Source organism: Tyto alba, unplaced genomic scaffold, assembly GCF_018691265.1.
Source record: "Tyto alba isolate M040663 unplaced genomic scaffold, T.alba_DEE_v4.0 Super-Scaffold_10, whole genome shotgun sequence".
NCBI lineage: Eukaryota > Metazoa > Chordata > Aves > Strigiformes > Tytonidae > Tyto > Tyto alba.
In genome coordinates, this window is record NW_024881262.1 from 26,627,500 (window position 1) to 26,649,851 (window position 22,352).

Below are 22,352 nucleotides of genomic sequence, written 5' to 3' on the forward strand. Positions count from 1 at the left end.
GAGCAGAGACACTAGTCAATTGTGTGACCCGGCAAAGGAAACCTTACAGGCCTGCAGCAGGAACTGTTAAGTGAGTCGGCAACAGAAAGGCAGAATAGGATTATCAGGTCTCGAGATTCAGCTGGGATTCAGAACTGATTTGGTTTGAGTGTAGGGCTGGGATGGGGGTGCTTCCAGAAGTCAGAGGAAGTCCTCAGTGTGTCTGGGTGGATCACAGCAACTCCACAGAAAGAGAAGGGAGCTTTCATTCTATTTTTTCTACACTTTACCTTATCAAACACAGCAATGTAGAGTGAAAAACCAAACACATCCTTCAGTTTTGTTTTATCTGCTATGAACTGACAGATCTCTTTGGCAATGGAAGCAGAATCTGCAGGGACAGTGATGCTTTGGCCATTCATCAGGGTGACATTAAACATAATGGCTTTCTTCTGCTTTGTTGCCTGTAAGTCAGAGTTAAACGAGAGAAACGAATTATGGACAAACCTTATTTTTCTGTGAAGAATGAAGAAGGCATTTAGATTTAAGAGCTTCACACACTGTACACCCTAGTCAAAAATCTTTAAGTGAATCTCCAATGCCCACACAGTTTCTTCAATGCATGGTGAGTCTAAAATATAAATTACATCCCTGGAGCAGCTCTGGACTCAAGTTCTCTCCTTCCCACAGATCAGTGGAGCTGATTATCTCATAACAGTGTGGACTGATAGACTTTTCGTGAGCCTTGTTTGGCCTGATGACTTTTGGTTACAGCCTTATGTGCATCAGTGGAGAGGTGGCCTGCAGCAAGTACTTTGCCCAGGGAGATGAGTATTAGGCAATAAGGTCACTCAGTTTTAGGAAGGAATTGAACTGAGGCCTTCAATTGAAGGGGGTGGGGGAGTACACATGTGTGTGTGACTTTTAATTAATAGGGTGACATTTAAAGGAAGTGGGGGGGACAATACAGCCCTATCATACACACTCGCTCCCTGCATTTTAAAAGCATAAGCCCTGCTCAGTTCTTTCCACAAATGATGGTAAGAGTTTCCCACAGGAGGTGGTTCTGGCCTGTGGCTCCTGAGTGGATGGAGGTATCTCCCTGCAAATCATGTGTTCCAGCTTTTAACTTACATCCTCCACTAGATTTAGGTTAACTGAATAGCCAGAAGAGGCGTATCTAAGAAACTGCCTAGACCAAGGCATCTGATCTTCTAACCCATTGTGCAATTGATTTCCATGATTGGACTTAGGAAGATTTGTTAGCACAGGTTAGTAAATGCAATCCAGTATAAAATGACACAGATCAATATAATGAAGCAAAAAGGGAGTTGCTACCTGAAGTTCCAGCCAGCTCGGAGGTTCAGTCCGTGCTCCATTGACATAGGTACGTCTCAGACGTTCAGCACAATATGGCGCATAGCCTGTGGGGCCATGGTGGATGAAATTCAACAGGTACTGTATGCACATGCCATAAGAAAGAGTTAGGGAACACTAATCCTCATAAAACATTAGAAATGTTCTGCAGCTGATATACTAGATTAGAGGGATCAGTTAGCTTACAGTTCACCAGAAAGTATTAAATGTTAGGGTTGGAATTAGTGTTTTGAAAAAGGAGGTTTGAGACACCAAGTTTTCCCTCATTCTGCAGAGCTTTTACTTGAAAGAGGAAGACTTGTGTCAGTCTATTCACCATATTTAATTACATGATGAATATTAGACAGTGGAGACTTTATTCTTATTATTATTTTAGAGCAAGGGTTAGTGTTTCCAGTTGAAGAGCCTGAAGTCTCATGACATTCTATATGAATAAAAGCACTGGGAAGACGGCTAATTGCAGGTTAGGACTGATCATGATGGTTACTTTTAGTTTTACTAAGTTCTCTGGCAATATCAATAGTTGAAGTCCATGATTAAGATTGGACATTGGAAGAGAAGGATTGGATAAACTGAGCATTTGGAGTTTGTATGGCTCTGATATCTTGGGTGTTATGGTGTAAGCATGGACTTTTATTTACATACTTGTATTTAGTGTCAGCATGGGTCAGTCACCTGGTTATTTTAATGATTAAGAATATTCCTAGAGATAGGGTATATTAATGTCTTTCATGAATTCTGCATGGTTCACAGCCTTTGCATGAAGACTGGTGTCAAAATATGTCTATGGTTTGGGTCTGGTCTGTTCCAAGTAGTATCCATTTAGCAGCATTTATGATTAGATTAATCATTTGAGCTAGGGTGTCAGTAAAGCAAGGCTGATGACTCAGGCATATCTATGGATTCCGTTTGCCTCTAAGATCTAGGAGGAAGGCTGATGTCAAGTTGGAGCCACAGGTTATTGGGGTTTTTTCCCTGTGGTGGAGTGGACTTATCATCCATTTAAATCTGGAAATTAATGAATGATCAATGATGTAAAAGCCCGAATCTCTATTGGATTGTGTAGGTCTTGGTGATATATGGTAAGAACGGGTAAAATATGGGGCTTGATTTTATACTGGCCTCCTGAGTATATTTAATTGGTAGGATCATAACTGGAGACACCCTTTAAATGTTGGAAAGGCAGAACTGGAGAAGTTAAAATCTTCCAGATCTAAAATGAGGGTTGTGATCAACAACAGAATCCAACTTGTATGACATGTAGCGAAAAAGAATTAAATGTGAGTACAACAATCATTTATTTAAATTCCCAGATAAGCACACAAGATGAGATAATTTCTGCTAAAATCACAGCAACAGCTGCTATGGCAGCCAAACAGTTTATGTGGCTATCTGTATCAAAACATCAAAACACACAAGAAACCAGATCACCTAAGGCATTTAAGCTGCTGTAGGAAAGGTTAGTAGTGTACCTTCACAAATGTGTCTGAAGGAGGAAAGCAACCAAGGCAAAGTGACAGAAGGATCCAGCCTCGAGCATAGCTGCTCCTGTTGCTGTTTTCAGTGAGTTGTTTGCAAATCTGGCAATAAATCTCATCTCTGTAATAAAACATGTGAAAGCAACAGATAATGATTCACTGCCTGAACTGTCTTTGGCTATGTTTCCACTGCAAGCGGGGCGTGATTGTAGCATGATGAAGTAGATCTGAGCTAGGTTTAATCGTATCAGCTGGGATACTACCTGCAATGTACCACAGGAAATAACTGTGTCATTGGCTTTGGCAGGGAAAGGCTCAAGGTATACTTGGTGCCATTTGCCACTCCTTGTTACTTGAGCGGTTCAAGTGCAATTCCCATGCTGGATTACCTCCTGTGACAAGCAGGGGGACTATGCAAGGATAACAACTGCTGGGCCATCCAGCTGTGAAACGGAATTGCTGTCCCTCCACATGTGAAACTTGCTCTAAGATCTCTACAGTATGTGGCTCATATCTCATGGCTCTTGTCTGTCTGTTCATATGTGAATTTTGGGATAAGGATAGGGGGACACCCTGCTTAATTTTACATTTTTAGTAAACTTGGAGTGAGTCCTTAGACAGGAATGGAGGAAAGGGTGCTTCAGAGTGAGCTTCTGAAAATGCAAGTTGCTTGCAACAAGGACATATGGAAAACAGATGCAGAAGTCTGCATACAAACAAAACTGCTATTTAAAAATCATATTAAAGTTTCTGGACTCTTGGAACACACATTTGGCAAGTCTGATGTGGGAGGGCAAAAGGTGGATGAGGTTTTTGTTTCCAGATATGACATGTGATGGAACATAGACTGAGGGAGTAGATACTAAGCCTGTGGCTGTTATGATACATTGGTTGAAGGCAATTTTTGCCAGCTGAGAATCTGCTTCTTGTCTGAAACAAAGCAACTACGTAGAGAGGAATGCAGCCCATGACGCAGGTCAAGACTGAGCCTGTGCCTATGGGCTTTGTTACAGAAAAGTGTTGCATAAGCTAAAATGCAGGAGAGAATTCATGGAGTCAGGTCAGAACCAACCAGCTTCTGTCTTATCCTCACAGCATGCTTGGTCTAAGGTCCAGCCTCACACCACTTGTGAGCAGGATTTAATTTTCTGGTGGCCAATAGGTCTAACAAGCCAAACCTTCAACTGTCTCTGAGTTGGGGACATTTCTTGAGGGCTCAGCAACAGGCTATTGGGAAACTGAGGTTATGAACACCTCTCATACATCTAGTGTACGTTAACTCCATATTTCTTACACATCTGAGTGTTTCTTCTCCCTCATACTACGGCTGTGTTCCACTTTCAGGTGTTACTGGGTTACAGCCCTGAGCTTTGCCCCACTGCATCTGTGGGGTGTTCAGAAAGCCATACGTAGAGGCAGCTGACCTAAACTCCAACATAAAGATACCAGAAAAGGCATAAGGGAGTCATTCTCTGTCCCCTCTGATAAAGGTGAACCGTCCTCAGAAGAGGTATGTGGCCTACAGTCTCAGTTCTATGTGACTAGCTTGGGCTTTCAGTCATGAATCCCCAGAGATAAATGTGGGACATTTCCAACATTTGGAAAATGCTCTGGGACTGTGGAAGGGGGATTCTGGATTTCCTTCATATAATGGGTTCCTGGTCCTAGGAAGGAGATACAAATTTCCTACCTGATGTCAGGACGCAGAATTGCATTGCCAATAATGAAGTGCACTTTTTCTAGGTTGGACATAGGTCTCTCAGAGATTGAGCTGTCCTCTTGAAAAGCTTCTTCTCCACTTCTCAGCTGGTCTGTCACCTGAAAGAAACCAAGCAGAACCCCAGCGTGCTCTAGAAACCTCCCCTATTACCAGGCAGCTCTCCCTGAAATGAGAGACATTGCTTCTCTATCTTTCTGGTTAAAACTCTCTCTGCTCAGTGCAGGAGCAGTTAGGAATAGGCTGTATTTCCCCCCTTCCTTCTCAAATTAACTCATAAAGTGCAAAAAAACTTTCTTGTATTGCCCTGTACAGCTCTAAGCACATGGTGGTTCCCAGTCTGCTCAGGGATTTGGTCAAACTCTTTCTTTAATACCAACAATTCTCAATAACAAATTGTTCCCTGTGTTCAGAGGTCACTCTCCAGCAGGAAGGGGTGGTGTTAATCTGCCTGAGGATGAATGACATCAGTGCACATGAGGATAGTTTCAAAAGAAGAACAGTGCACCAGGTATTCCATACACAGGGCTGCACTGGCTTGACAGGGGAACAAGTTCCCAGCCGGGAGGTTGCTGTCACATAACATCAGTCAGAAGGTGAAGACAGGGTTCCAGGCAAGAAGTCTTAAGGGAAGCAGTTTATTTCCACCTCTTACCTTCCCTGTCAACTTGGATGACCGTTTCAGCTTCAGCGAAGAAATCCCCTTCGAAATCTTGTTATCCTTTCTGCTTTCTCTCTACAACACATATTCCCGTTATAGGAATTTAGTTTAATGCACAGCAAGAATGATTCATTAAGGATGGAAAGATGCCTAAATGGAGATGTTTTTGTTTTGTCCCCTCCTGCCAGAAGGAGCTGTAATGTCCTTCCAGGACTGACAGGGGCCCTTTTGTATTTCTGGCATTTCAATTACAGTAGCAGGAAAGGGTTCCTTTGCTTTTCTCACTCTTGGTAGAACACCACAGAAACCAAGTAAAGCAAAGGAAAATACAAGCACAGCTTGCTCCTCTTACCATATTTGGGCTGTCATTCCTGAACTGGACCTGATTCTTCCTGCCAAGTGTGTCATATAGCTGTGTCATCACGGAGCCACTCTTGGTGGTGGCATTCTTGGCAAACATTGCTGGCTCTGGCAGGTCCCCCATGAACCTCAGGATGATAACCCACACAACTAAAGAAGCCTGTAATGGCAGAAAGCAGAGTCAGACGCTGCCAAGAGAACCAATAGCCTCATGCCATTTCTGCCTATTTAGAGAAAAGCATTTTCTTCCTTTACCCAGTCCAAGTTGTTAAAATTCCCATCTCCTCCCGCCACTTACACCACTTCACTTTCATGTCAAACAACATGAAAGCAACATTCACAACACACTCGTGCTAAAGGAAGAGGGTGCATCTCTAGTGGGAATGTCAGATTTGTGATTGCTGAGCCCTCACCATTCCCTTTACTGGCACCTTGCAGATGTGCTGTGGCTGGAGTGAGGTGGAGAAACCTTGGCTGAACTGCAATCTGCATTTACACACCTGGACAGATAAGCAGTAGAGTGAACTCCTTCAGGAGCCTTCATGCCCAGAACTAGAAAGCAAAGTTTTTGCAGCATGGGATCCTCCATTTTGCAAGGCTGCCTATCATCAACAAAAACTCCTCTCCTCAATCCCCCTATAGTTCAACAGGAAAATTGGAGGCCTGGGCCACCCCCTTTTGTCCTAACTCACAGACCAGCAACCTTAACAAGAGCAGAGAGATGGATGAGCTCTGATGCTTCTTCTCTCCAGTCTGTTTTTGCCCCCAAAGGGTATCTGGAGAAGTCAAAACAAACCTCAGAGTTCCCTCTTTAGGCAGACTAAAGGTGACTAGGGATCTTGTGTTGGACAGGTATCTGTGTGAAGTGACTGCCTGGAAAGTGCCAAAAAATGCTGATGGGAACTACCATTTTCGTACAAGTGCTTAAACTATCTGCTTGGCTCTAAAGTCTCTGGTTCCAAGGGCTGTGCCAGAGGTGAGGGGGACCCAAGGATGAGGGGAGCTGTAGAAGCCAGGCCTGTAGAGGGAGTAGGTTCAACACCACCACAGAGGAAGATACCAGGACGTTGTCCTTGTCATCATGGTAGAGTAGTGGGTGCCGCAGCTGTCTCCGGATATGTGTATGTGTAGAAGACCCCTGGAAATAAGTAGCTGCAAACTTTGGGAAGGTGTACTCTTCCAAGCCATCTGTTTCCTCTTCTAGCTCCACACTCATAGGAACCATGTCCAGGTCCACTTCGTCCAGCTTATTAGGCTTTGTTTCCAAGTCCTGTGCAGAACATGAAGAAGAAGCATATTTTCTTTCCCTGTACTCTGACATTCTTATTTGACATTCTTTTTTTTCCCCTTTTCTTGGCCCTGGCTTCTCCAGAATTTGGATTTCCAGCTAATCCCAAAGCCATTTTCAGCTGCTACCAACAGATCATTGGGACTCAGAGCTTGTCCTTCTGAGATGCATCCATTCCATATGACCTTCCTGCCTTGGTCTTCAGCAAGAATATTGCTGATGGAAAATACAGGTATTATCCCATTTCTCACATCCTGCACTAACCCTGACCATTCTACTCTGCCTACCTCTCCCTATCTGATTCCATCCTTCACAGCTGTCAGAATCAGTATATCTCAAATTTTGCTTTTAAGAACATTCGATAACTTGGGTCAAGAACTTCCAGCTTACTTCAGCTGCAAAATCACTGAGAGCACTGTCAGCAGAACATGGGGGTGGTGCCAAAATGTAGAGAATGGCACTATTTAGTGAGTGTCTGCTGTGTCAAAGAAACAAATGTGCAGTAGCTTTTGAAGACATGTAGTCCCCAAACTGCATGTGACCAAAAACTTGGGAACTGACCTCTGAAAGCAGATCCTGAAGAGACTGTCTGGATGACTAATTTGGGTGATTCTTTCACTGTACAGAAGTTCATTAAACAGAACTGACCACTGATGGTGTTCCAACAGTCAATGGATTTACATAAGGGATGAACATGACCCATTACCAGTCTGCAGCTCTGTACCTCAAAACCCAGAGGAGCCTGTCCTTCTTGACCTCCAATCATAGAAGGTAAAAACCCAAAAATTTTGTCCACCATTTCTTGGTCACTGAGAACATCATGATTTGTTGGTTTATTGGCAAGAGCATTCCTCCTTTGTCTTGCTTCTGCCTCCTCTCTCCCCAGAGTAGTCAGGTGTTCCTTTAAACAAAGAAGCTGGTTAGTCATGACCAGAACATCATTCGCTAGAATGAATGGGTGCAAGGATGAAATACTACTACAATGGTGTTATGACAGTGAGGTCCAGCTCTGCTAGTGCAATGTTGGAATGTGAAGTCAAATGTTGCTTGTGCTAAGCAGTCACAAAGACCTAGCACATCAACAGCAGGGCCTTGCTCTTACAGCTGTCTTTATAAAGACAGTTGGCCTACTGGTAATGATGTGCAATTTTTCAAAAACTTTATCAACAAGGGATAATATAGAAAAAACAGAAAATTGCTAACATCAGAAAACCCTACATTATTTAGGATTTAAAAATGTTTTGTGTTAGGGGGCTGTAATAGTGTTGTGCATGTTTGGCTAAAGTGCCAGCTCATACTGCAAACAGAAATGTGCATGTGTTTGTCTCCTCCCATTTCTAAAGCATCATTACAAATAGGTTTACAACAATGTCTGCTTTTTATTAAAATCTAGCAGTGCTCAGATCTTTGAGCAAGTCCACAGGTGTGAGATGGGCAAGCTCTTGTCAGCCAAGGAACATAGCATTCAGTGTTCCTCTGTCAACATGCCTACCTTTTATAATCTCATGGTTTCTTCCCTTGCTTTCACTGGTCCAAGGACTTGGATAAGATGTTTCTCTTCTACCAAGCGGATATTCCTGGCTTCCAGTTTACACTTGTTCTGCAGTCAACAGGACCATCCTGTGACTGCTTCCACAACTGCTGAGTTGGTGCCCTTCTGCCATTAACAAGCTATCCACACTGGGACTTTATCTCAACATGGACTCAATTCTAGATTTGGCATTTTAGGGAACAGGCCACAGGCAGAAATCTGCAAACTGGGTTTGTCCTGTTTGTACAGCATTAATGCAGAAATTAAATCATAGAAAGGCCTCCCATGTGCTGTGGACCGTCAAGGTAGTAAGTACACGATTTTCTCTGGCAGAACATACCAAGACACACTGCATTAGGATTCCATTTTGAATGGATCCGTAAGTGACATTCTCAGGCCTTGCTGCAGAAAGTGATCTTCCCTTGCAGGAGTGACTGATACACATGCACATTTTATCTTTTCTCCTCCCTTCTGTCAAAAACATTTCATCTCTGTCAGTGAAGTTTTGATTTGTGATAATGAACACAGAAAGCAAATGTAAACAAGATCAGTCTGCTTAAAACTCTGATTTCATGCTTGACAGGAGATCAAAATAAAACATCCCAAAATAAATATTCACATCCAGTGCTATGCTACGGCAACACTTGATGGTCATTAAATCTCCAGCAGAACTTCATAGAAACAACATGTTCACAAGGTATCTGTGAACATACCTCCCCCTTCATCCTCTGGTAGATTCGGCGAGCAAGCATGCCCCTTGCATATGCCTGTATAACACATACAGCTTTCTTCTGCTCTGCTGTCTTTTTACGCATTAGATAACCACGGCACATGGCTTGAAGCCTGATGATGTGATCCCGAGTTGTTTCATACTGTTTAGCAAGCTGCTGGCTCCGGTAGAGCGCCTGCATGCGTCCGAAACCCAGCATAACCTGCAGGAGGTGGAAAAAAAGAAGTGATTATGGTTCAAAAACGTAGAGACTGGGAATAAATTGCGATGAGTAGAAGATAACAAATTCAGTAACTGGATAAAGAAGCTGAAAGGGGCTAATGTGATACTGCCTTTTATGCTTTATTTTCTGCCAGTAATAGACTTTCAAAGCTAGATTATATAGAGTTCTTTTGAGGACCTGTTCTAGGGAGTGGCTCCAGGAAGTGACAATGATAGCCTGGGATTATGACAAGGGAAGGAAGAGAGCAGAAATAAAGCTAAGTGAATGGAAAAAAAACCAGGCACATCCTTGGAGAGATTGGTGTGACAATCCCAACAGAAGCAGCTGAGGATGATGGGGCAGAGTGCAGGACAACAGCCTTGCTCTTCAGACAGGGATTGCATCACTGATTCAGAATAGAAAATGTTTCTGACTGAAACTGGTAGTTTCTCCTCCTGCCCCTTGCACATGGGATGTATGGGATATATTAACAATAATCCCTGCCACACGAATACACAATATATTAGTCCCCCCAACATGGTGTAGCTTTCCTCACCCAGAAAACCTGCCTTCTATAGAAGATCAGCCAGTATGTTTAATAATGTGAGATTGATACAGTAGCTTTTCTGGTTATTTTTTAGATTCCCAGTTTTTCAGTAACAGTTGTGGAAGACACTTTGCTCATAGAATGGTGGTGATGCACAAATGCTAGCTTTGGAATCCTGACTAGAAGTGTGGGATCGCTCATATGTCAGGTCACTGGAGCCAGGCCTGCCTGAGGTTAGTTGGGTTACTATTTCACTTGAAGCAGAAATGCCACAGGTTCATCAGGCCTTGAGAGGTCCCAGAGCCCTCCTTGGACTTTACATCCTTCTTTACACCCTGACATCTTGCCTCTCCTCCTTTCAGTTGTGAACATCTTTATTCTTAATACTCCACTCAGTCTGGCAGGGCATAGTATGTGTGTGTGTATATATATAGTAATATATATATATTTTTTTTTTATATATACACCTGCATCTTACCATTCTGAAGTTCTTCCGGCAGCAGTAGCCTCGCCAGGCTGACTGAATGGCTACAGCAGACTTCCTCTGCTTCAGGAACCGCTTCCTAAGCAGACAGACAGGTGAGGTGACAAACAACAGGTTATTTCTGCTGCTTTTAATGATACTAGTAAAGAATGAGGTGGCATTGTTTTCCTTTGATGGGATGTCTATGGTCTGATCTCAGCCCTGTCTGCTGTATAGGAACACTAGAGCCAGGAAAGCTATTGTTAAATGAACTTTCTCAATTATTAGTAGACATCTTGCCAGAGCAAGTTTGAAGCTCAGCAAAAACTGTTCTTCCTGATTCTGAGTAGCCCAAGAAATGTATTATGTTGCAGCAGAAATATTAGCCTGGTCAGATACTTTTGTACCACATGCTTCAAAATTATCCTCACTCAAACATTTTGTCTGCTTACATGTTCTTCATGCTGATGGAAAGGCTAGAATAGGCTGTTTTGCCTGACCTTTTCTGTAATTAAAGGCCTTAGGAGATTTCACCTAGGCTCAGCTCATTCTGCAAGTGAAGTAGCACCATGAAACAGTTGAGCTCACAAAGTGCTTTCCTATTTGCTTTGCTATCCATTTGCTATTAGAAAAGATGAGATAGAAGTATTACTAATCCACCTTGATACATCTGAACTGACTTTGCCCTTAATGCTGCAAAAATACTCATAGCAACTGTGGACCAAATTAATTGCTGTGGTAGAAGAGCCCTGTAAGAACTGAAAAGACCGTTGCATCAAGCCTGGATAAGTTAACTCCCCCATCTGATGACCACTTGCTCCTCAGTGTCATAACTGCCAGGACTAGGAGCCCATCTGAGCAAGATGAACTTCCCATGGTAAAAGCTGTCACACTGTGGCTGTCAGAAGTAGCACATAGCTCTGATGGTTTAAAAATAAAAGCAAGGTGAGGTGATATTCTGTTAGATAGCAAGCAGAGTTTGAAAAAAAGGGGGAAGTTCTGGGGCGTTTGTATCATCATGGTTTTTAGTTCTTGTTTCTCAGGATTCAGTCTTATATCATGGTTCTGGTTGGGGGATACAAGATTGGTAAGTACAAATCATGATGTAAAGAATTTAATGAAGGCAAACATTTACTTGACAATGACTAAATGTCACGTCTGAAGATATTTCAAAATAAACCAGACAAAATGCAATAATTGTGCATCTTTGACAAAGAGAAGGACTAGTTAGTTTCTATCTGATTCTTTTCTATGCCTTGTATTAAAGCAGCATCCTAAATAAGAGAGTTCTTGTAGCTCTGAGAAGGACAGAGTCCATCGGGATTTCCTGTTTTCCAGATGCCTACTGTTTACTAGAAATATGAAGTGCAAATCCTCCTTCCACCCCCCCTCTTCATACAAGCTGCATGTGCCACAGTCCTGCATTTCGAAAAGCATCATGAAAATAAAGAAACTGAGCCAGAACAAATCTTTGTGCAAAATCTGCATAGATGCACTGTGCACTGTTGCATGATGAGCACTGATTTTAGGGCTAGTGGAAGGTATGGACTGATACATTTCATACTCAGAAATGCTTCACAGAGTGTGCTAAACTGCACCACAAATATTACTGCATCAAACCAAAGGAAATTCCCTTCTGTAAGATCACTGACCTGTCTTTCAATCCTCTCATCACCTTCTGGATAAGAAGAACCTTATCTGTGAGTATATTTTGGCGTTGCAGCTCCAATACAGTATCATGATGATCCTGTTAAAAGAATGTGTGGATACACCAGGTGAGCAGACACCCCCACAACTTCTGAAAATTGGTCACATGGTCTGAAAGAGGCCCCATATCAGTGTGATGTAGTGCAAGCTGTGATTAAAATGCATTTATGGAACTGCAGTAGGAAGAGTGCATACCACCTGACCACACCGTGTCTGGCTAAAGCCATATACAGAGAGTCTGCCTGCAGTAAGCTGGTTTTTACCTGGGGCTATGCTATAGTCAAGGAAGTCCCCTGCAGCAGTGTGCTGGTATTCAGTTCTTTTTTATTCTCAAGGCTTGAGCAAAGCCCAATACATTGCATTGTGCTGTTTCAGCTGCAACACTGGATCAGCATCTCATAATCAAGGTGTGTCCATTAAATAACTTGGCCTTCAGGAACAAAGATCCAGCCTCAGATTCAAGAGAGAGTTTATAGAAGAACCCAGTCCTTCTGGGTCACCAGTCTGGCACAACAGGTCAAGCTATATTGTGAAGCACCCAGTTTTTCAAAAGAAAAGACAATAAACTGTCCTTTTTACTTACTTTAAGGAAAATCTTGGTCTTTCCAGCTTGCCAGCTTTCATCCTTGCCCAGCACTGCTTCGGAGATGCAGATACAGCTCTGACGAGCATCATTCTTCAGCTGATGTGCAAAAGCATCATCATGTTAGGGCTTGGTTGTGAAACACAGCAGCTGTACTATGTAAGCATCTATTGCCCTGCATTTCGAAGGGCAAAGAATAGAAACAGATGAGGTCTTACAGACCTCTGGGCTGACAGAATAATGAGTGAAAGTGGTTCAGCTCAAATGGCCAAGAAAAGGAGGAACATGACTGCGTGGCCAAACATTCCAGAGTTCAAGTGTGAGAAGGGTGTTAGAGACCTCAGAAGTGTGTGATTACAGAAAAGAAACATCTGAGGACAATGGGGATGCCACCCTGCCTGGGATGTCTGTGTGGAGCAGGTCAAGGATAGCTGGACCTAAAAGCACCTCTACTGTTTCAGCTAAGGTCCAAGTGAGTATGTAAGTATTTAGCTACAGCCACTGTGGTAATGGTTCTTGTGATGACAGCTCTCTCAACTGTGCCAGCAATAATCCAATACTGTGGGAGAGACTAAAGCCTCCTAAGGCTTAGCCTTAAAGCAAGTTTTTTGCTTACATACCTGTTCTCGACGAGCCCATGGCAAGAGAACTCTGTATCTCTCAAAGAACTTCTCAAAGCTGTAGCGAACTGGGTAGCCAGATTTCCTGATCTGAATGGTTTCCATCATCCCTGAATATCGCAGCTGTTTGATACACAGCTCCCGGTCGAACAACTGAAAGGGAAAGCACACAAGGAGGAGACTTAGCCCTGAAAGCAGCTACACATGCAGCATTCCTCAGACCATACCTATTAACCTCCAACCTCAGACTGCCTGCAAAATAGCAATTTTTAAATTTTTACTACACTTCTTCAAATTGCACTTCTTATTTCTTTAGTGCATTAAATGAATTCATTACAGGCATAAACAAGTCAGACCAAATGGTCTTTAAATTTGTGTTTATCAGCAGTGGGAACAGTCCACTAACTTCAGTCTGGCTTTAGCAACCATTTTCAATTCTAGATCTGCAATTTCAGATGAGCAATAAATTGTTCATATCATTTTGTAGGTATGAATCATTCCAGTAGCAACTTAGGCCCTTTGGGCATAGCCATACAAAGCACAGCATGTGTGCTGCTAGTTTCTTGTAATGCAGATTAAAAATAGGCTCACTAAGCCACATGTAGTACTTTAAAGTTATTAACGCACTTGACCAACACCATACAAGGTTTTACTGTAGAACTGGGTTGTGATGTCCCAAGTTTCAGCCAGGCATCTTAATGACAAACTCACTCCTCTTCTCCTGTAGTGTGAAAGTAAGCCACATCACCCCTCTCTCAAATTCCACGAGCTCTCCTGTTCTCTCTCAGGCTATTTCATAGTATGATCATTGTTGGATCCTAATGTTTTTCATTTGTCCCCCTGCTGAGGGGCTAAGAACTCTCCAGTTTTGTCTTTATCTTTACAGGAAAAGCTGTTACAACTCCTCTCAGGAATACAGCTATGTGTTTTTTTGCCATCTATTACTCCATGTTGCTTTTTATAGATGTTTTTGTAAATTAACAATGTTATATCCCACCACTCTTTATTGCAGTAACAGCCTGTACTCCAGCTCTTCTTGGCTGAAGTACATATATAAAATGCTACATGGCAACTGACAGCTTTTTCTCATTAAAAAGTTTACTGAAGACAAGACCTCATATTGTTAAAACATTACCAGTGGTTTCTTGTAGTCATTTGGCTTGATGCAGCGGATGAAATATGGCTGGCACTGCTCAAGGATTTTCATTAGTTTTTCCAGGGATTGCTTGAACTGTCCTCCCAGAGTAGAGAGCCGTTTGGTGGTATCCATGCCCTGGGAAGAGTAAGCACATGCTGACTGCTACATCATTTAATGTCAGAGGACAATTAATAAATCTTTGTATATTTTGTACAATGTAACAGTATCACACAACTGACAGGAAAAAAAACAAAAACAAAACAACCAAACCTGCATGGGACCTAAACTGGCCAACTGCATCTTATTAATTTAGGTTTATTCTTGTGAAGAAACCCCACTGAGCTCTTTCACCTACTTGGGCACTAGTAGGGGTGGCTGTGGTGGAAGAAATTTCACCCACATGAGTCCACATGACTCTTCCAGCCAAGGCTGCATTTAGTGTAGGGCCTGTGTGCCAAGCCATTCACGGGAGTGTGTCTGAAAGCCTGGTGAGAAACAGCCATTCCCAAAGCAATAACCTCCAGGCCAGATATTTTTGCTGTCATCTCATGGAATGCCAATGTTCCAAACAGTTCATTCTTTAGTGATTAGGATGACTAATTGCCTTGCTCATTAATACTACAGTAAAGAGTGAAAAGGCAAGCTTTTACTGGAGGATGAGGTAAGAGCTACTCCACTTATGGCTGCATATAAAGTGCTTTATGTCTCACTGCTCCTTGGATGAATTTTGCTCCCGGTTCCAATAGTGTAGCGCCAGAGGGATTGCACATGGCTGCTGTTAGTTTCTGACTTCCCCAGCTTCTCTGAAAGCACAGTTCCACCTCTGTCTTTCTTGCACATATCATCACAATAGGCCTAGGCTTCTACCTCCTAATATGTTTTAAGGGCACATTAAATTACAGTGCAGATTCCAAGTAACAAAAGGACTCTACTGGCCTTTTACATACAGGCATGGAACTTAATCATTGTAGCACAATATTATTTTTTTGTAGTTTTGGAGGTTTTGGTAGGTTGTGGGGGTTTTGTTTGTTTGCTTGTTTTTCCCAAGTAAATAATTTAAAGTCCAGTGGCTCCCATCGCTTCCATGGTCTTTACGGTACCTCATTCTGCTGGTTCTTGCGCTTAAAGCGCCCTTTTTAACGTGCAAGTCGCCACCTTCTGCTTTAGCTACAGGGCAATGCTGCCCTCCAGCGACCAAACACTCATGCCTTTGGAAAACAGATCCTGGGAATGTCTAATATGTCTCCCATGCATCTTGGGGCTAGCAAACATCTGTTTGAGTAGGTAATGGTACCAGCATATACATGTGTCGTGGTTTCAGCTGTATCAGAGCTCAAAGCAATTTGCACTCCTAGATCTTAGAGGCCTTTCTGCTGTACCAGTAAATCAGTGGGGTGGCCACAAGTCTGAAGCCCATGCACTCATGATCTCACACATAAAACATTGTTAAAGCTGAATTTGTTGTTGAGATGCTGGTGACTTTTCTCCCCTGCTGTGTCAGGATAGCAACTCTGAGACCTCAGAACAGCAAAGTTTTTTACTGGCACTTCATTCACTATTCTTTCTGTAGCCTGCTTCTTAGGCTTCCTAATGGTGGCTCAACCTAATTAAAATTAATAGGGGTATTTCAGCTAAATTCTGTGCATTTTGAAATGGGAAGTAGCCCACATTTAGTATCTCCTTTCTTGATATGCTGCTGTAATTTCTAAATATAAGGAAAGGGTTTTTTTCAGTAATATAACCTTATTTATATAGGCAAGAACCATTAGAGCATTAGAGCAATGTAGATAGACCTGATATTTAATCTGAAGGCATTTATAGGATTTAAGAGATGCTAAGCCAGTTCTCTGATGCTTCTTGTACCACTTCTGACATTCTTCTGCTTCAGGATGTTTACCTGTACACGGCCAGATGTTCTGAACAGCAGAAAGCCATATTGGGATAAAGACTGAGAAAGAAAGGACAGGATCAGAAAACAATACCAGGAAAATAGACAGATAACAGGTAAGATAGCAAGCTGACTGTTTGTTCTGTACCCTGACAAGAAAACTCAAAAATATAAACATTAGAATCAAAATTACCTTCACACAATGATGACACTGCATAGTCAAATGCTCAGAAATCAAGGTATATGAAAGTTGCAGCAGGGCAGAGAACTTGAACTCTGCCCCATGTTGTTTCCAGTCCAGTGAACTTTACAACCTCCCTTTCACTAGGCATGGGACAAAGCACCCTACACCCCTAGGTACAAATGATTCTGTGATAATTAGCCATTGTGAACTCTGTCACAAAACCTCAGGGCCAGGAGGGAGAGCTGAAGTTGCAGCAATCTGCAGGGCAGTGAGACTGCGTCTACAGGTGTCACTGGGAGGAGGAGAGACTGTATCTTTGTGACAGCACAGCTATTTGCTCTGTTGTGCTAGCCTTTTAACCCACTGCAGGAATGAAAAAGCCAGGACCCGCCTGCCAGTTGCCCAGTCTGACCCCTTGGTGTTATGGACTGGCTACATGTGCAGTATGGCAGCAGTTTAGCTGCTGGCTTCTGGACAGGTACTGGCTTTGCAGAGGGGTCTCTGGTTGGTGCCCTGTTCCGTTCCAATGAACCTTTTCAACTACAGTTTCCTCCTACTAATTCACACCCATCCTGGCGATGTGGCTGCAGTATGGCTGTCCAGGCAGACAGAGAGCAAACCCATCCAGTTGATGACAACATGTGGGGATGTAGCACAACTCATGCTTCTGTGACAGCCTGCAGGCACGGCTACACAGATGTCCAGGGATGCAGTCCTGAGAGGCAGGGCTAACGTTACGCTTGTTTACATCATGAACACCAGACCCTGACTTTTCCTGCGTACTCCTTTGCAGAAATCAGTTGAATGAAAGCAATAGGGATTTGCAGAGACAGTGCAAAAGAAAGAAGAGATTAAGTACAGCTAGAGCCTTATGGGAAGGAGGAGAAATGAGTTGTTTCTGCAACCCAGTGCCAGTAAGCACACCTTGTAGGCCTGGTCAGTTCCAAGATGCCGGATGGTCCCACGTCCCAGACTAGGTGGGGTTGTTTCCACCTGGAAAATCTCTCTCAGGAATTTGTTTTTGGAGGAATGAACCACTTGCATTACGTTAGCACTCAGTGTGTCCCGATTTTTCTCCAGGAAATCTATAGGATGGAAACAGAATCAGCTTGTCACCTCTGCAGCCTGCTGGTTCTAGCGCCACTCTGTCTAGCTAAAATCCACTTCATTTACAGTAATTTGCAGATTAGTTTAGAGTAATCCTCCTGATCTCCTGATCTGGCTTCAGATTAATGCTACCCTGCAGTGCCACACATCCAGGGCAGGTCATGCCCTTCTCTCCACCCTTTGTATCCAGCAGAGATAGGCTCACCTTTTGATTCATAAAAGACAACCCCAGCAAAGTGGTTGATGCCAAACTTGGTGTCATGGACACTCTTAGGTGGGATGTAGACTTTACTTTTGCCATGCAGGGAGTTAATTTTGATGAGCATGGTGGCATCTGTGCCCTAGAAACACAGGCAAAAAACGAGGGTTTAGCAGATTCCTCCCAGCACTAGCCTATGCTCAGCGAACAAATAGAAGTGGTACTCAGAGATAACAAAAGCTCAAATTCTGACCCTTATTTGTACAGTAGATCCGGAGGAAGCTTGTGCCAGAAGTGTCTTCCCTTTTACACAGACCTTTCTCTCAAGCATCAGGACAGAACACACCACCAGAGCATAAGACATGGTATTTTAGGGCTGTACACAAGCACCCATAACATTACTAACATCATCAGGTGCACTGGGAATTTCCCAAATCTTTGGACCTCACAAGCAGAAGCCCCCATCAACCTTCCCATGCCATCCTACCCAGCCATGCTCTAAAGGGTGCGTGCTCCTTCTCCCAGGCAGGCACAGTTGTTCTCTCACTCTCCAACTGGTACAAGACTCAGACCCCTGGAAGAAGGTTGCCCTGAGCAGATACCGGTCAGTATGCCCAGACCATGGCTTCCACAGGCAAGGCTGTCAGCTGGGTGCTTCTTTTCAGGGGGTGCCATCACAACTTCATCCCCTTGTGCTGCATGTGAGGCTAGCTCTGCTCACTGGCCCATGCGAGGGGTAGCAAGTGCTGCTATCTGAGAAGTCATGTGCTCTGGGAATCATAGAATTGATGCTTTCTTGTCCTGACTGCAGGACCACCCTCTTCTTAGGGGAGAAAGGGGAAAGCTGTCTGCCTCCACATGATCGTCTCAAATAGTTACCTGAGGGCTACAAATGAGCTGAGGCAGGGGCTTGCTTTTCTGGGCAAGCCCACATTGCCATCTGATTCCTGTACCAGCAGTCCTGCTTAGCCTCACCATGCTCTGGAGACTATGCAAATGCTCTGCAAAGATGTCTGAGATCAGACGCTGCTTTGGTCTCTTCTCTCCTGTTTGAGATGCCTGGCCTTTGCAGAATAACATTTCACAGAATCATAGAATTGTTTAGGTTGGAAAAGACCTTTAAGATCATCGAGTCAGACCATTAAACTAGCACTGCCAAGTTATCCACCACTAAACCATGTCCCTAAGCACCACATCTACACATCTTTTAAATACCTTCAGGGATGGTGACTCCACCACTCTCCTGGGCAGCCTGTTCCAGTGCTTGACAACCCTTTTGGTGAAGAAATTTTTCTTAGTATCCAGTCTACACCTTCCCATATCACAACTTGAGGTCATTTCCTTCTGTCCTATTGCTTATTACTTGGGAACAGAGACCAACACCCACCTCACTACAACCTCCCTTCAGGTAGTTGTAGAGAGTGATAAGGTCTCCCCTTAGTCTCCTTTTCTCCAGGCTTAACAACCCCAGATCCTTCAGCTTCTCCTCACAAGACTTGTGCTCTAGACCCTTCATCAGCTTCATTGCTCTTCTCTGGACACGCTTCAGCCCCTCAATGTCTTTTTTGTAGTGAGGGGCCCAAAACTGAACATGGTATTTAAGGTGTGGCCTCACCAGTGCCAATGATATTTCTGACACAAGCCAGGCTGCCGTTGGCCTTCTTGGCCACCTGGGCACACTGCCGGCTCACATTCAGGTGGCTGTTGCCCAGCACCCCCAGGTCCTTTTCCACCGGCACCTTTCCAGCCACTCGGCCCCAGGCCTGTAGCGCTGCACGGGGTTGTCGTGCCCCAAGTGCAGGACCCATGACTGAGCCTTGTTGAACCTCACACAGGTGGCCTCATCTCATCAATCCAGCCTGTTCAGATCCCTCTGTAGAGCCTTCCTCCCCTCCAGCAGATCAACACTCCTGCCCAACTTGATCTTGCCTTTAAACTTACTGAGGGTGCACTCAATCCCCTCATCCAGATCATTGATGAAGATATTAAACAGAACTGGCCCCAGTACTGAGCCCTGGGGAACACCTTGTGACCAGTTGGATTTAACTCCATTCACCACAACTCTGTGGGCTTGGCCATCCAACCAGTTTTTCACCCATCCAAGCCATAAGCAGCCAGTTTCTCCAGGAGAATGCTGTGGGAAAGTGTCAACAGCCTTACTAAAGTCCAGGTAGACAACATCCACAGCCTTTCCCTCATCCACTAAGTGGGTCACCTTGTCATAGAAGGAGATTAGGTTAGTCAAGCAGGACCTGCCTTTCATAAATACATTCTGACTGAGCCTGGTCACCTGGTTGTCCTGTACATGCTGTGTGATGGCACTCAAGATGAGCTGCTCCATAACCTTCCCCAACATTGAGGTCAGACTGACAGGGCTGTAGCTCCCCTACAGTTCCTCACAATGGTGACGTTGCTCAACTAAGTCTGTCATCCAGGAGAAGAAAGAGCAAGCTGCAGCACAGACCAACAGCAAAACAATACTCAAACAATATACAAATGCAAAGATTTCCTAAGAAGCCCATGTGAAATGATCCAGACTCCTTCCTTCTCTCTCTGGAACAGCTGTAAGTGTTTTAGCAGCGAGGTACCAGGAAGAGCACATTCCAGCAGAGAATGAAGCATTTGTATAGTGAGTTGATTTACAAGAAACATCTGTGGGGAGAAGACATTGCCTCTTATAATGTGTCTGAAAGCCACTTTTGCACTTTTCTGTGTGTTACCAAGCGTTACCTGGGAACTGTGTGCAAAGCCAGGCATTACAAATGAAAGCAGAAATTCACCTTTGGGAACTTGCTCTCTTCATCAATGAGGGAGATGATATTCATAGGCTTGAGTGCAATGACTTCCAGAGCCTGGCGGTTATCAGTGAAGTCAATGTTATTCCAGGCAATGTGCTCTGCGAGGTATTCTTCTTGCTCCAGCTTGAAGACATGGTGCACAAAGAACTGCTGAAGGTGCTCATTGGCAATGTTAATGCAGAGCTGCTCAAAGCTGGGGGGGACAAGAAGGGAACCCATAGTCATCCTTGGCCAGTGCTGCACTGCTCTATGGCATTTGTTTATTCTCTGTATTAAATACATATCCAGATATACTATTGCTATATTTCACAGTGTTAATGATCAACACCACTGCATGTTGCCAATCTTAGCAGTAGAAGGCATACATCCTCTGCTATGATGAAAATAAGCAGAAATGAACCAACTGACGATTGAGTATTTCTGAGTAGGCAAGGAAAGATCTTTTATGTGTTTCAAGAAACTCTAGAGATAAAGGGGAATATATAACTGTAAAAACAGCTTGACTGTACGAGTGTGTGATGTGGTTTTACTTGCACGGACACTGCCACTTCTTTTGTTAGTCACTCCTTAATGGTGCACCTGAGTTTCTTTACCTGGTAATTGCTGTGGCACACTGCATGTGCCTGTGGAGTGCTCACCATAGTGAGGCCCCGTGTGGGTTGCAGCCTTTGGGAATAGCATAAAAAATATAGGAGAGAACACAAAAGATGGGCTGAACAGATCCTAGACCATGTTCCAAAAGTCAGTGAGGAATATTATCTTGTCAAAAGCAAGCAAGATGCATCAGTTGAAATGGATTGGAAAAGACTGCAGAATATGTGCTGATGGTTTGTGGGGTAGTGATGATATGGTACCATACAACTGAGAGAATTGAGGCCCCTGTAGAGAAAGGCAAACAGAAATGGTGCTTTGGGACTGAAACCACCAGTGGGAGAAGTGGCAGTGGGACAATGGTGTACTGACCACGTATTTTGTTGACCTGTTCTTAGGAGTAGAAAAATGAAGCAGCCCCAAAAAGGGGATGAGAGAACACTGACCAAGATGGAATTGTGAGCTGAAATGGGAAACACAACATGGCCTCCTTTGTACTTTGTGCAAAATATGCCCCAAGAGACAATGTGAAAATGCTATGAAACAAGAAAGTTTGGTACAGAGACATGGGGACATACTACATCCTCACATAGTGGCTGCCTGCTCATAGTAGCTTCATAGCCATCTCCTCTGAGAAATTTCCTGAGATTTTGGAGTAGGCATGTGCAATGGCTACACTAAAATGAAGGTTGGGGAGGAGGCAGAAATATGACAAAGACTGAAAAAAAATGGAATCTGTGCATAATCATCATTGGGAAAATTCAGTGATGGAAAGTTCAGTGCTTTTCCGAGAATCAGGATGACAATGAAAGAGCACGTGTCTGTTTTTTCTTTCTTTCCCTTAACATCAGCTGTGTTTCAGCTTCCCAGTGGAAATTAATCTAGAACCTCATACCTGTTGTTGCTGAAGTTTTCAAACCCAAAAATGTCCAACAGCCCTATAGACTGACATCTGTCTTTAGGCTTTTGAGAAGCTGGGTTGAAAATGGCTGAGTTGATCTTGTTCACTATCCACAGGAAAATACGTCCATATATACCCTGAGAAAAAATTAAAAAGGAATTAAAGCCCATCATTACAGTCTTTTGACATAGCTTACTGCTCGCTATCATGCTGCTACAATGCTGTCAAATTATGCCTGAAAACTGTGAGGGACCAGAGCCCCCGGATAGATGTTTGTCCTCAACCAGTAAGAACAGACAGCTC

The 22,352-nt window shown here is 43.6% G+C and overlaps 1 protein-coding gene and 1 long non-coding RNA gene across 8 annotated transcripts in view; one reads left to right on the forward strand and one right to left on the reverse strand.

Annotated features, from left to right (window-relative positions):
• The window catches only part of MYO7B (myosin VIIB), a 58,239-nt gene that overhangs the window by 21,814 nt on the left and 14,073 nt on the right, over positions 1–22,352 (reverse strand). For 5 of the 7 annotated variants that reach the window (XM_032990543.2, XM_032990542.2, XM_032990540.2 and 2 more), the window contains exons 13-31: positions 22,044–22,186; positions 20,540–20,750; positions 17,766–17,901; positions 17,378–17,538; positions 16,279–16,329; positions 14,379–14,516; positions 13,244–13,396; positions 12,624–12,722; positions 11,986–12,080; positions 10,349–10,433; positions 9,105–9,323; positions 7,585–7,761; positions 6,633–6,842; positions 5,565–5,732; positions 5,207–5,287; positions 4,525–4,652; positions 2,829–2,955; positions 1,318–1,437; positions 270–443 (exon numbers count right to left, since the gene is read on the reverse strand). In XM_032990543.2, coding sequence (XP_032846434.2) covers positions 270–443; positions 1,318–1,437; positions 2,829–2,955; positions 4,525–4,652; positions 5,207–5,287; positions 5,565–5,732; positions 6,633–6,842; positions 7,585–7,761; positions 9,105–9,323; positions 10,349–10,433; positions 11,986–12,080; positions 12,624–12,722; positions 13,244–13,396; positions 14,379–14,516; positions 16,279–16,329; positions 17,378–17,538; positions 17,766–17,901; positions 20,540–20,750; positions 22,044–22,186 — 2,676 coding nt within the window. Of the gene's footprint in view, positions 1–269; positions 444–1,317; positions 1,438–2,828; positions 2,956–4,524; positions 4,653–5,206; positions 5,288–5,564; positions 5,733–6,632; positions 6,843–7,421; positions 7,473–7,584; positions 7,762–9,104; positions 9,324–10,348; positions 10,434–11,985; positions 12,081–12,623; positions 12,723–13,243; positions 13,397–14,378; positions 14,517–16,278; positions 16,330–17,377; positions 17,539–17,765; positions 17,902–20,539; positions 20,751–22,043; positions 22,187–22,352 lie in introns of those variants that run through there. The other 2 variants (XM_032990544.2, XM_042797967.1) reach the window with 2 other exon arrangements.
• LOC116961074 lies at positions 7,490–21,957 on the forward strand. Its single transcript, XR_004406753.2, has 4 exons — positions 7,490–7,631; positions 9,965–10,103; positions 16,270–16,385; positions 21,547–21,957. It is a non-coding gene; the product is annotated as an uncharacterized LOC116961074 (long non-coding RNA).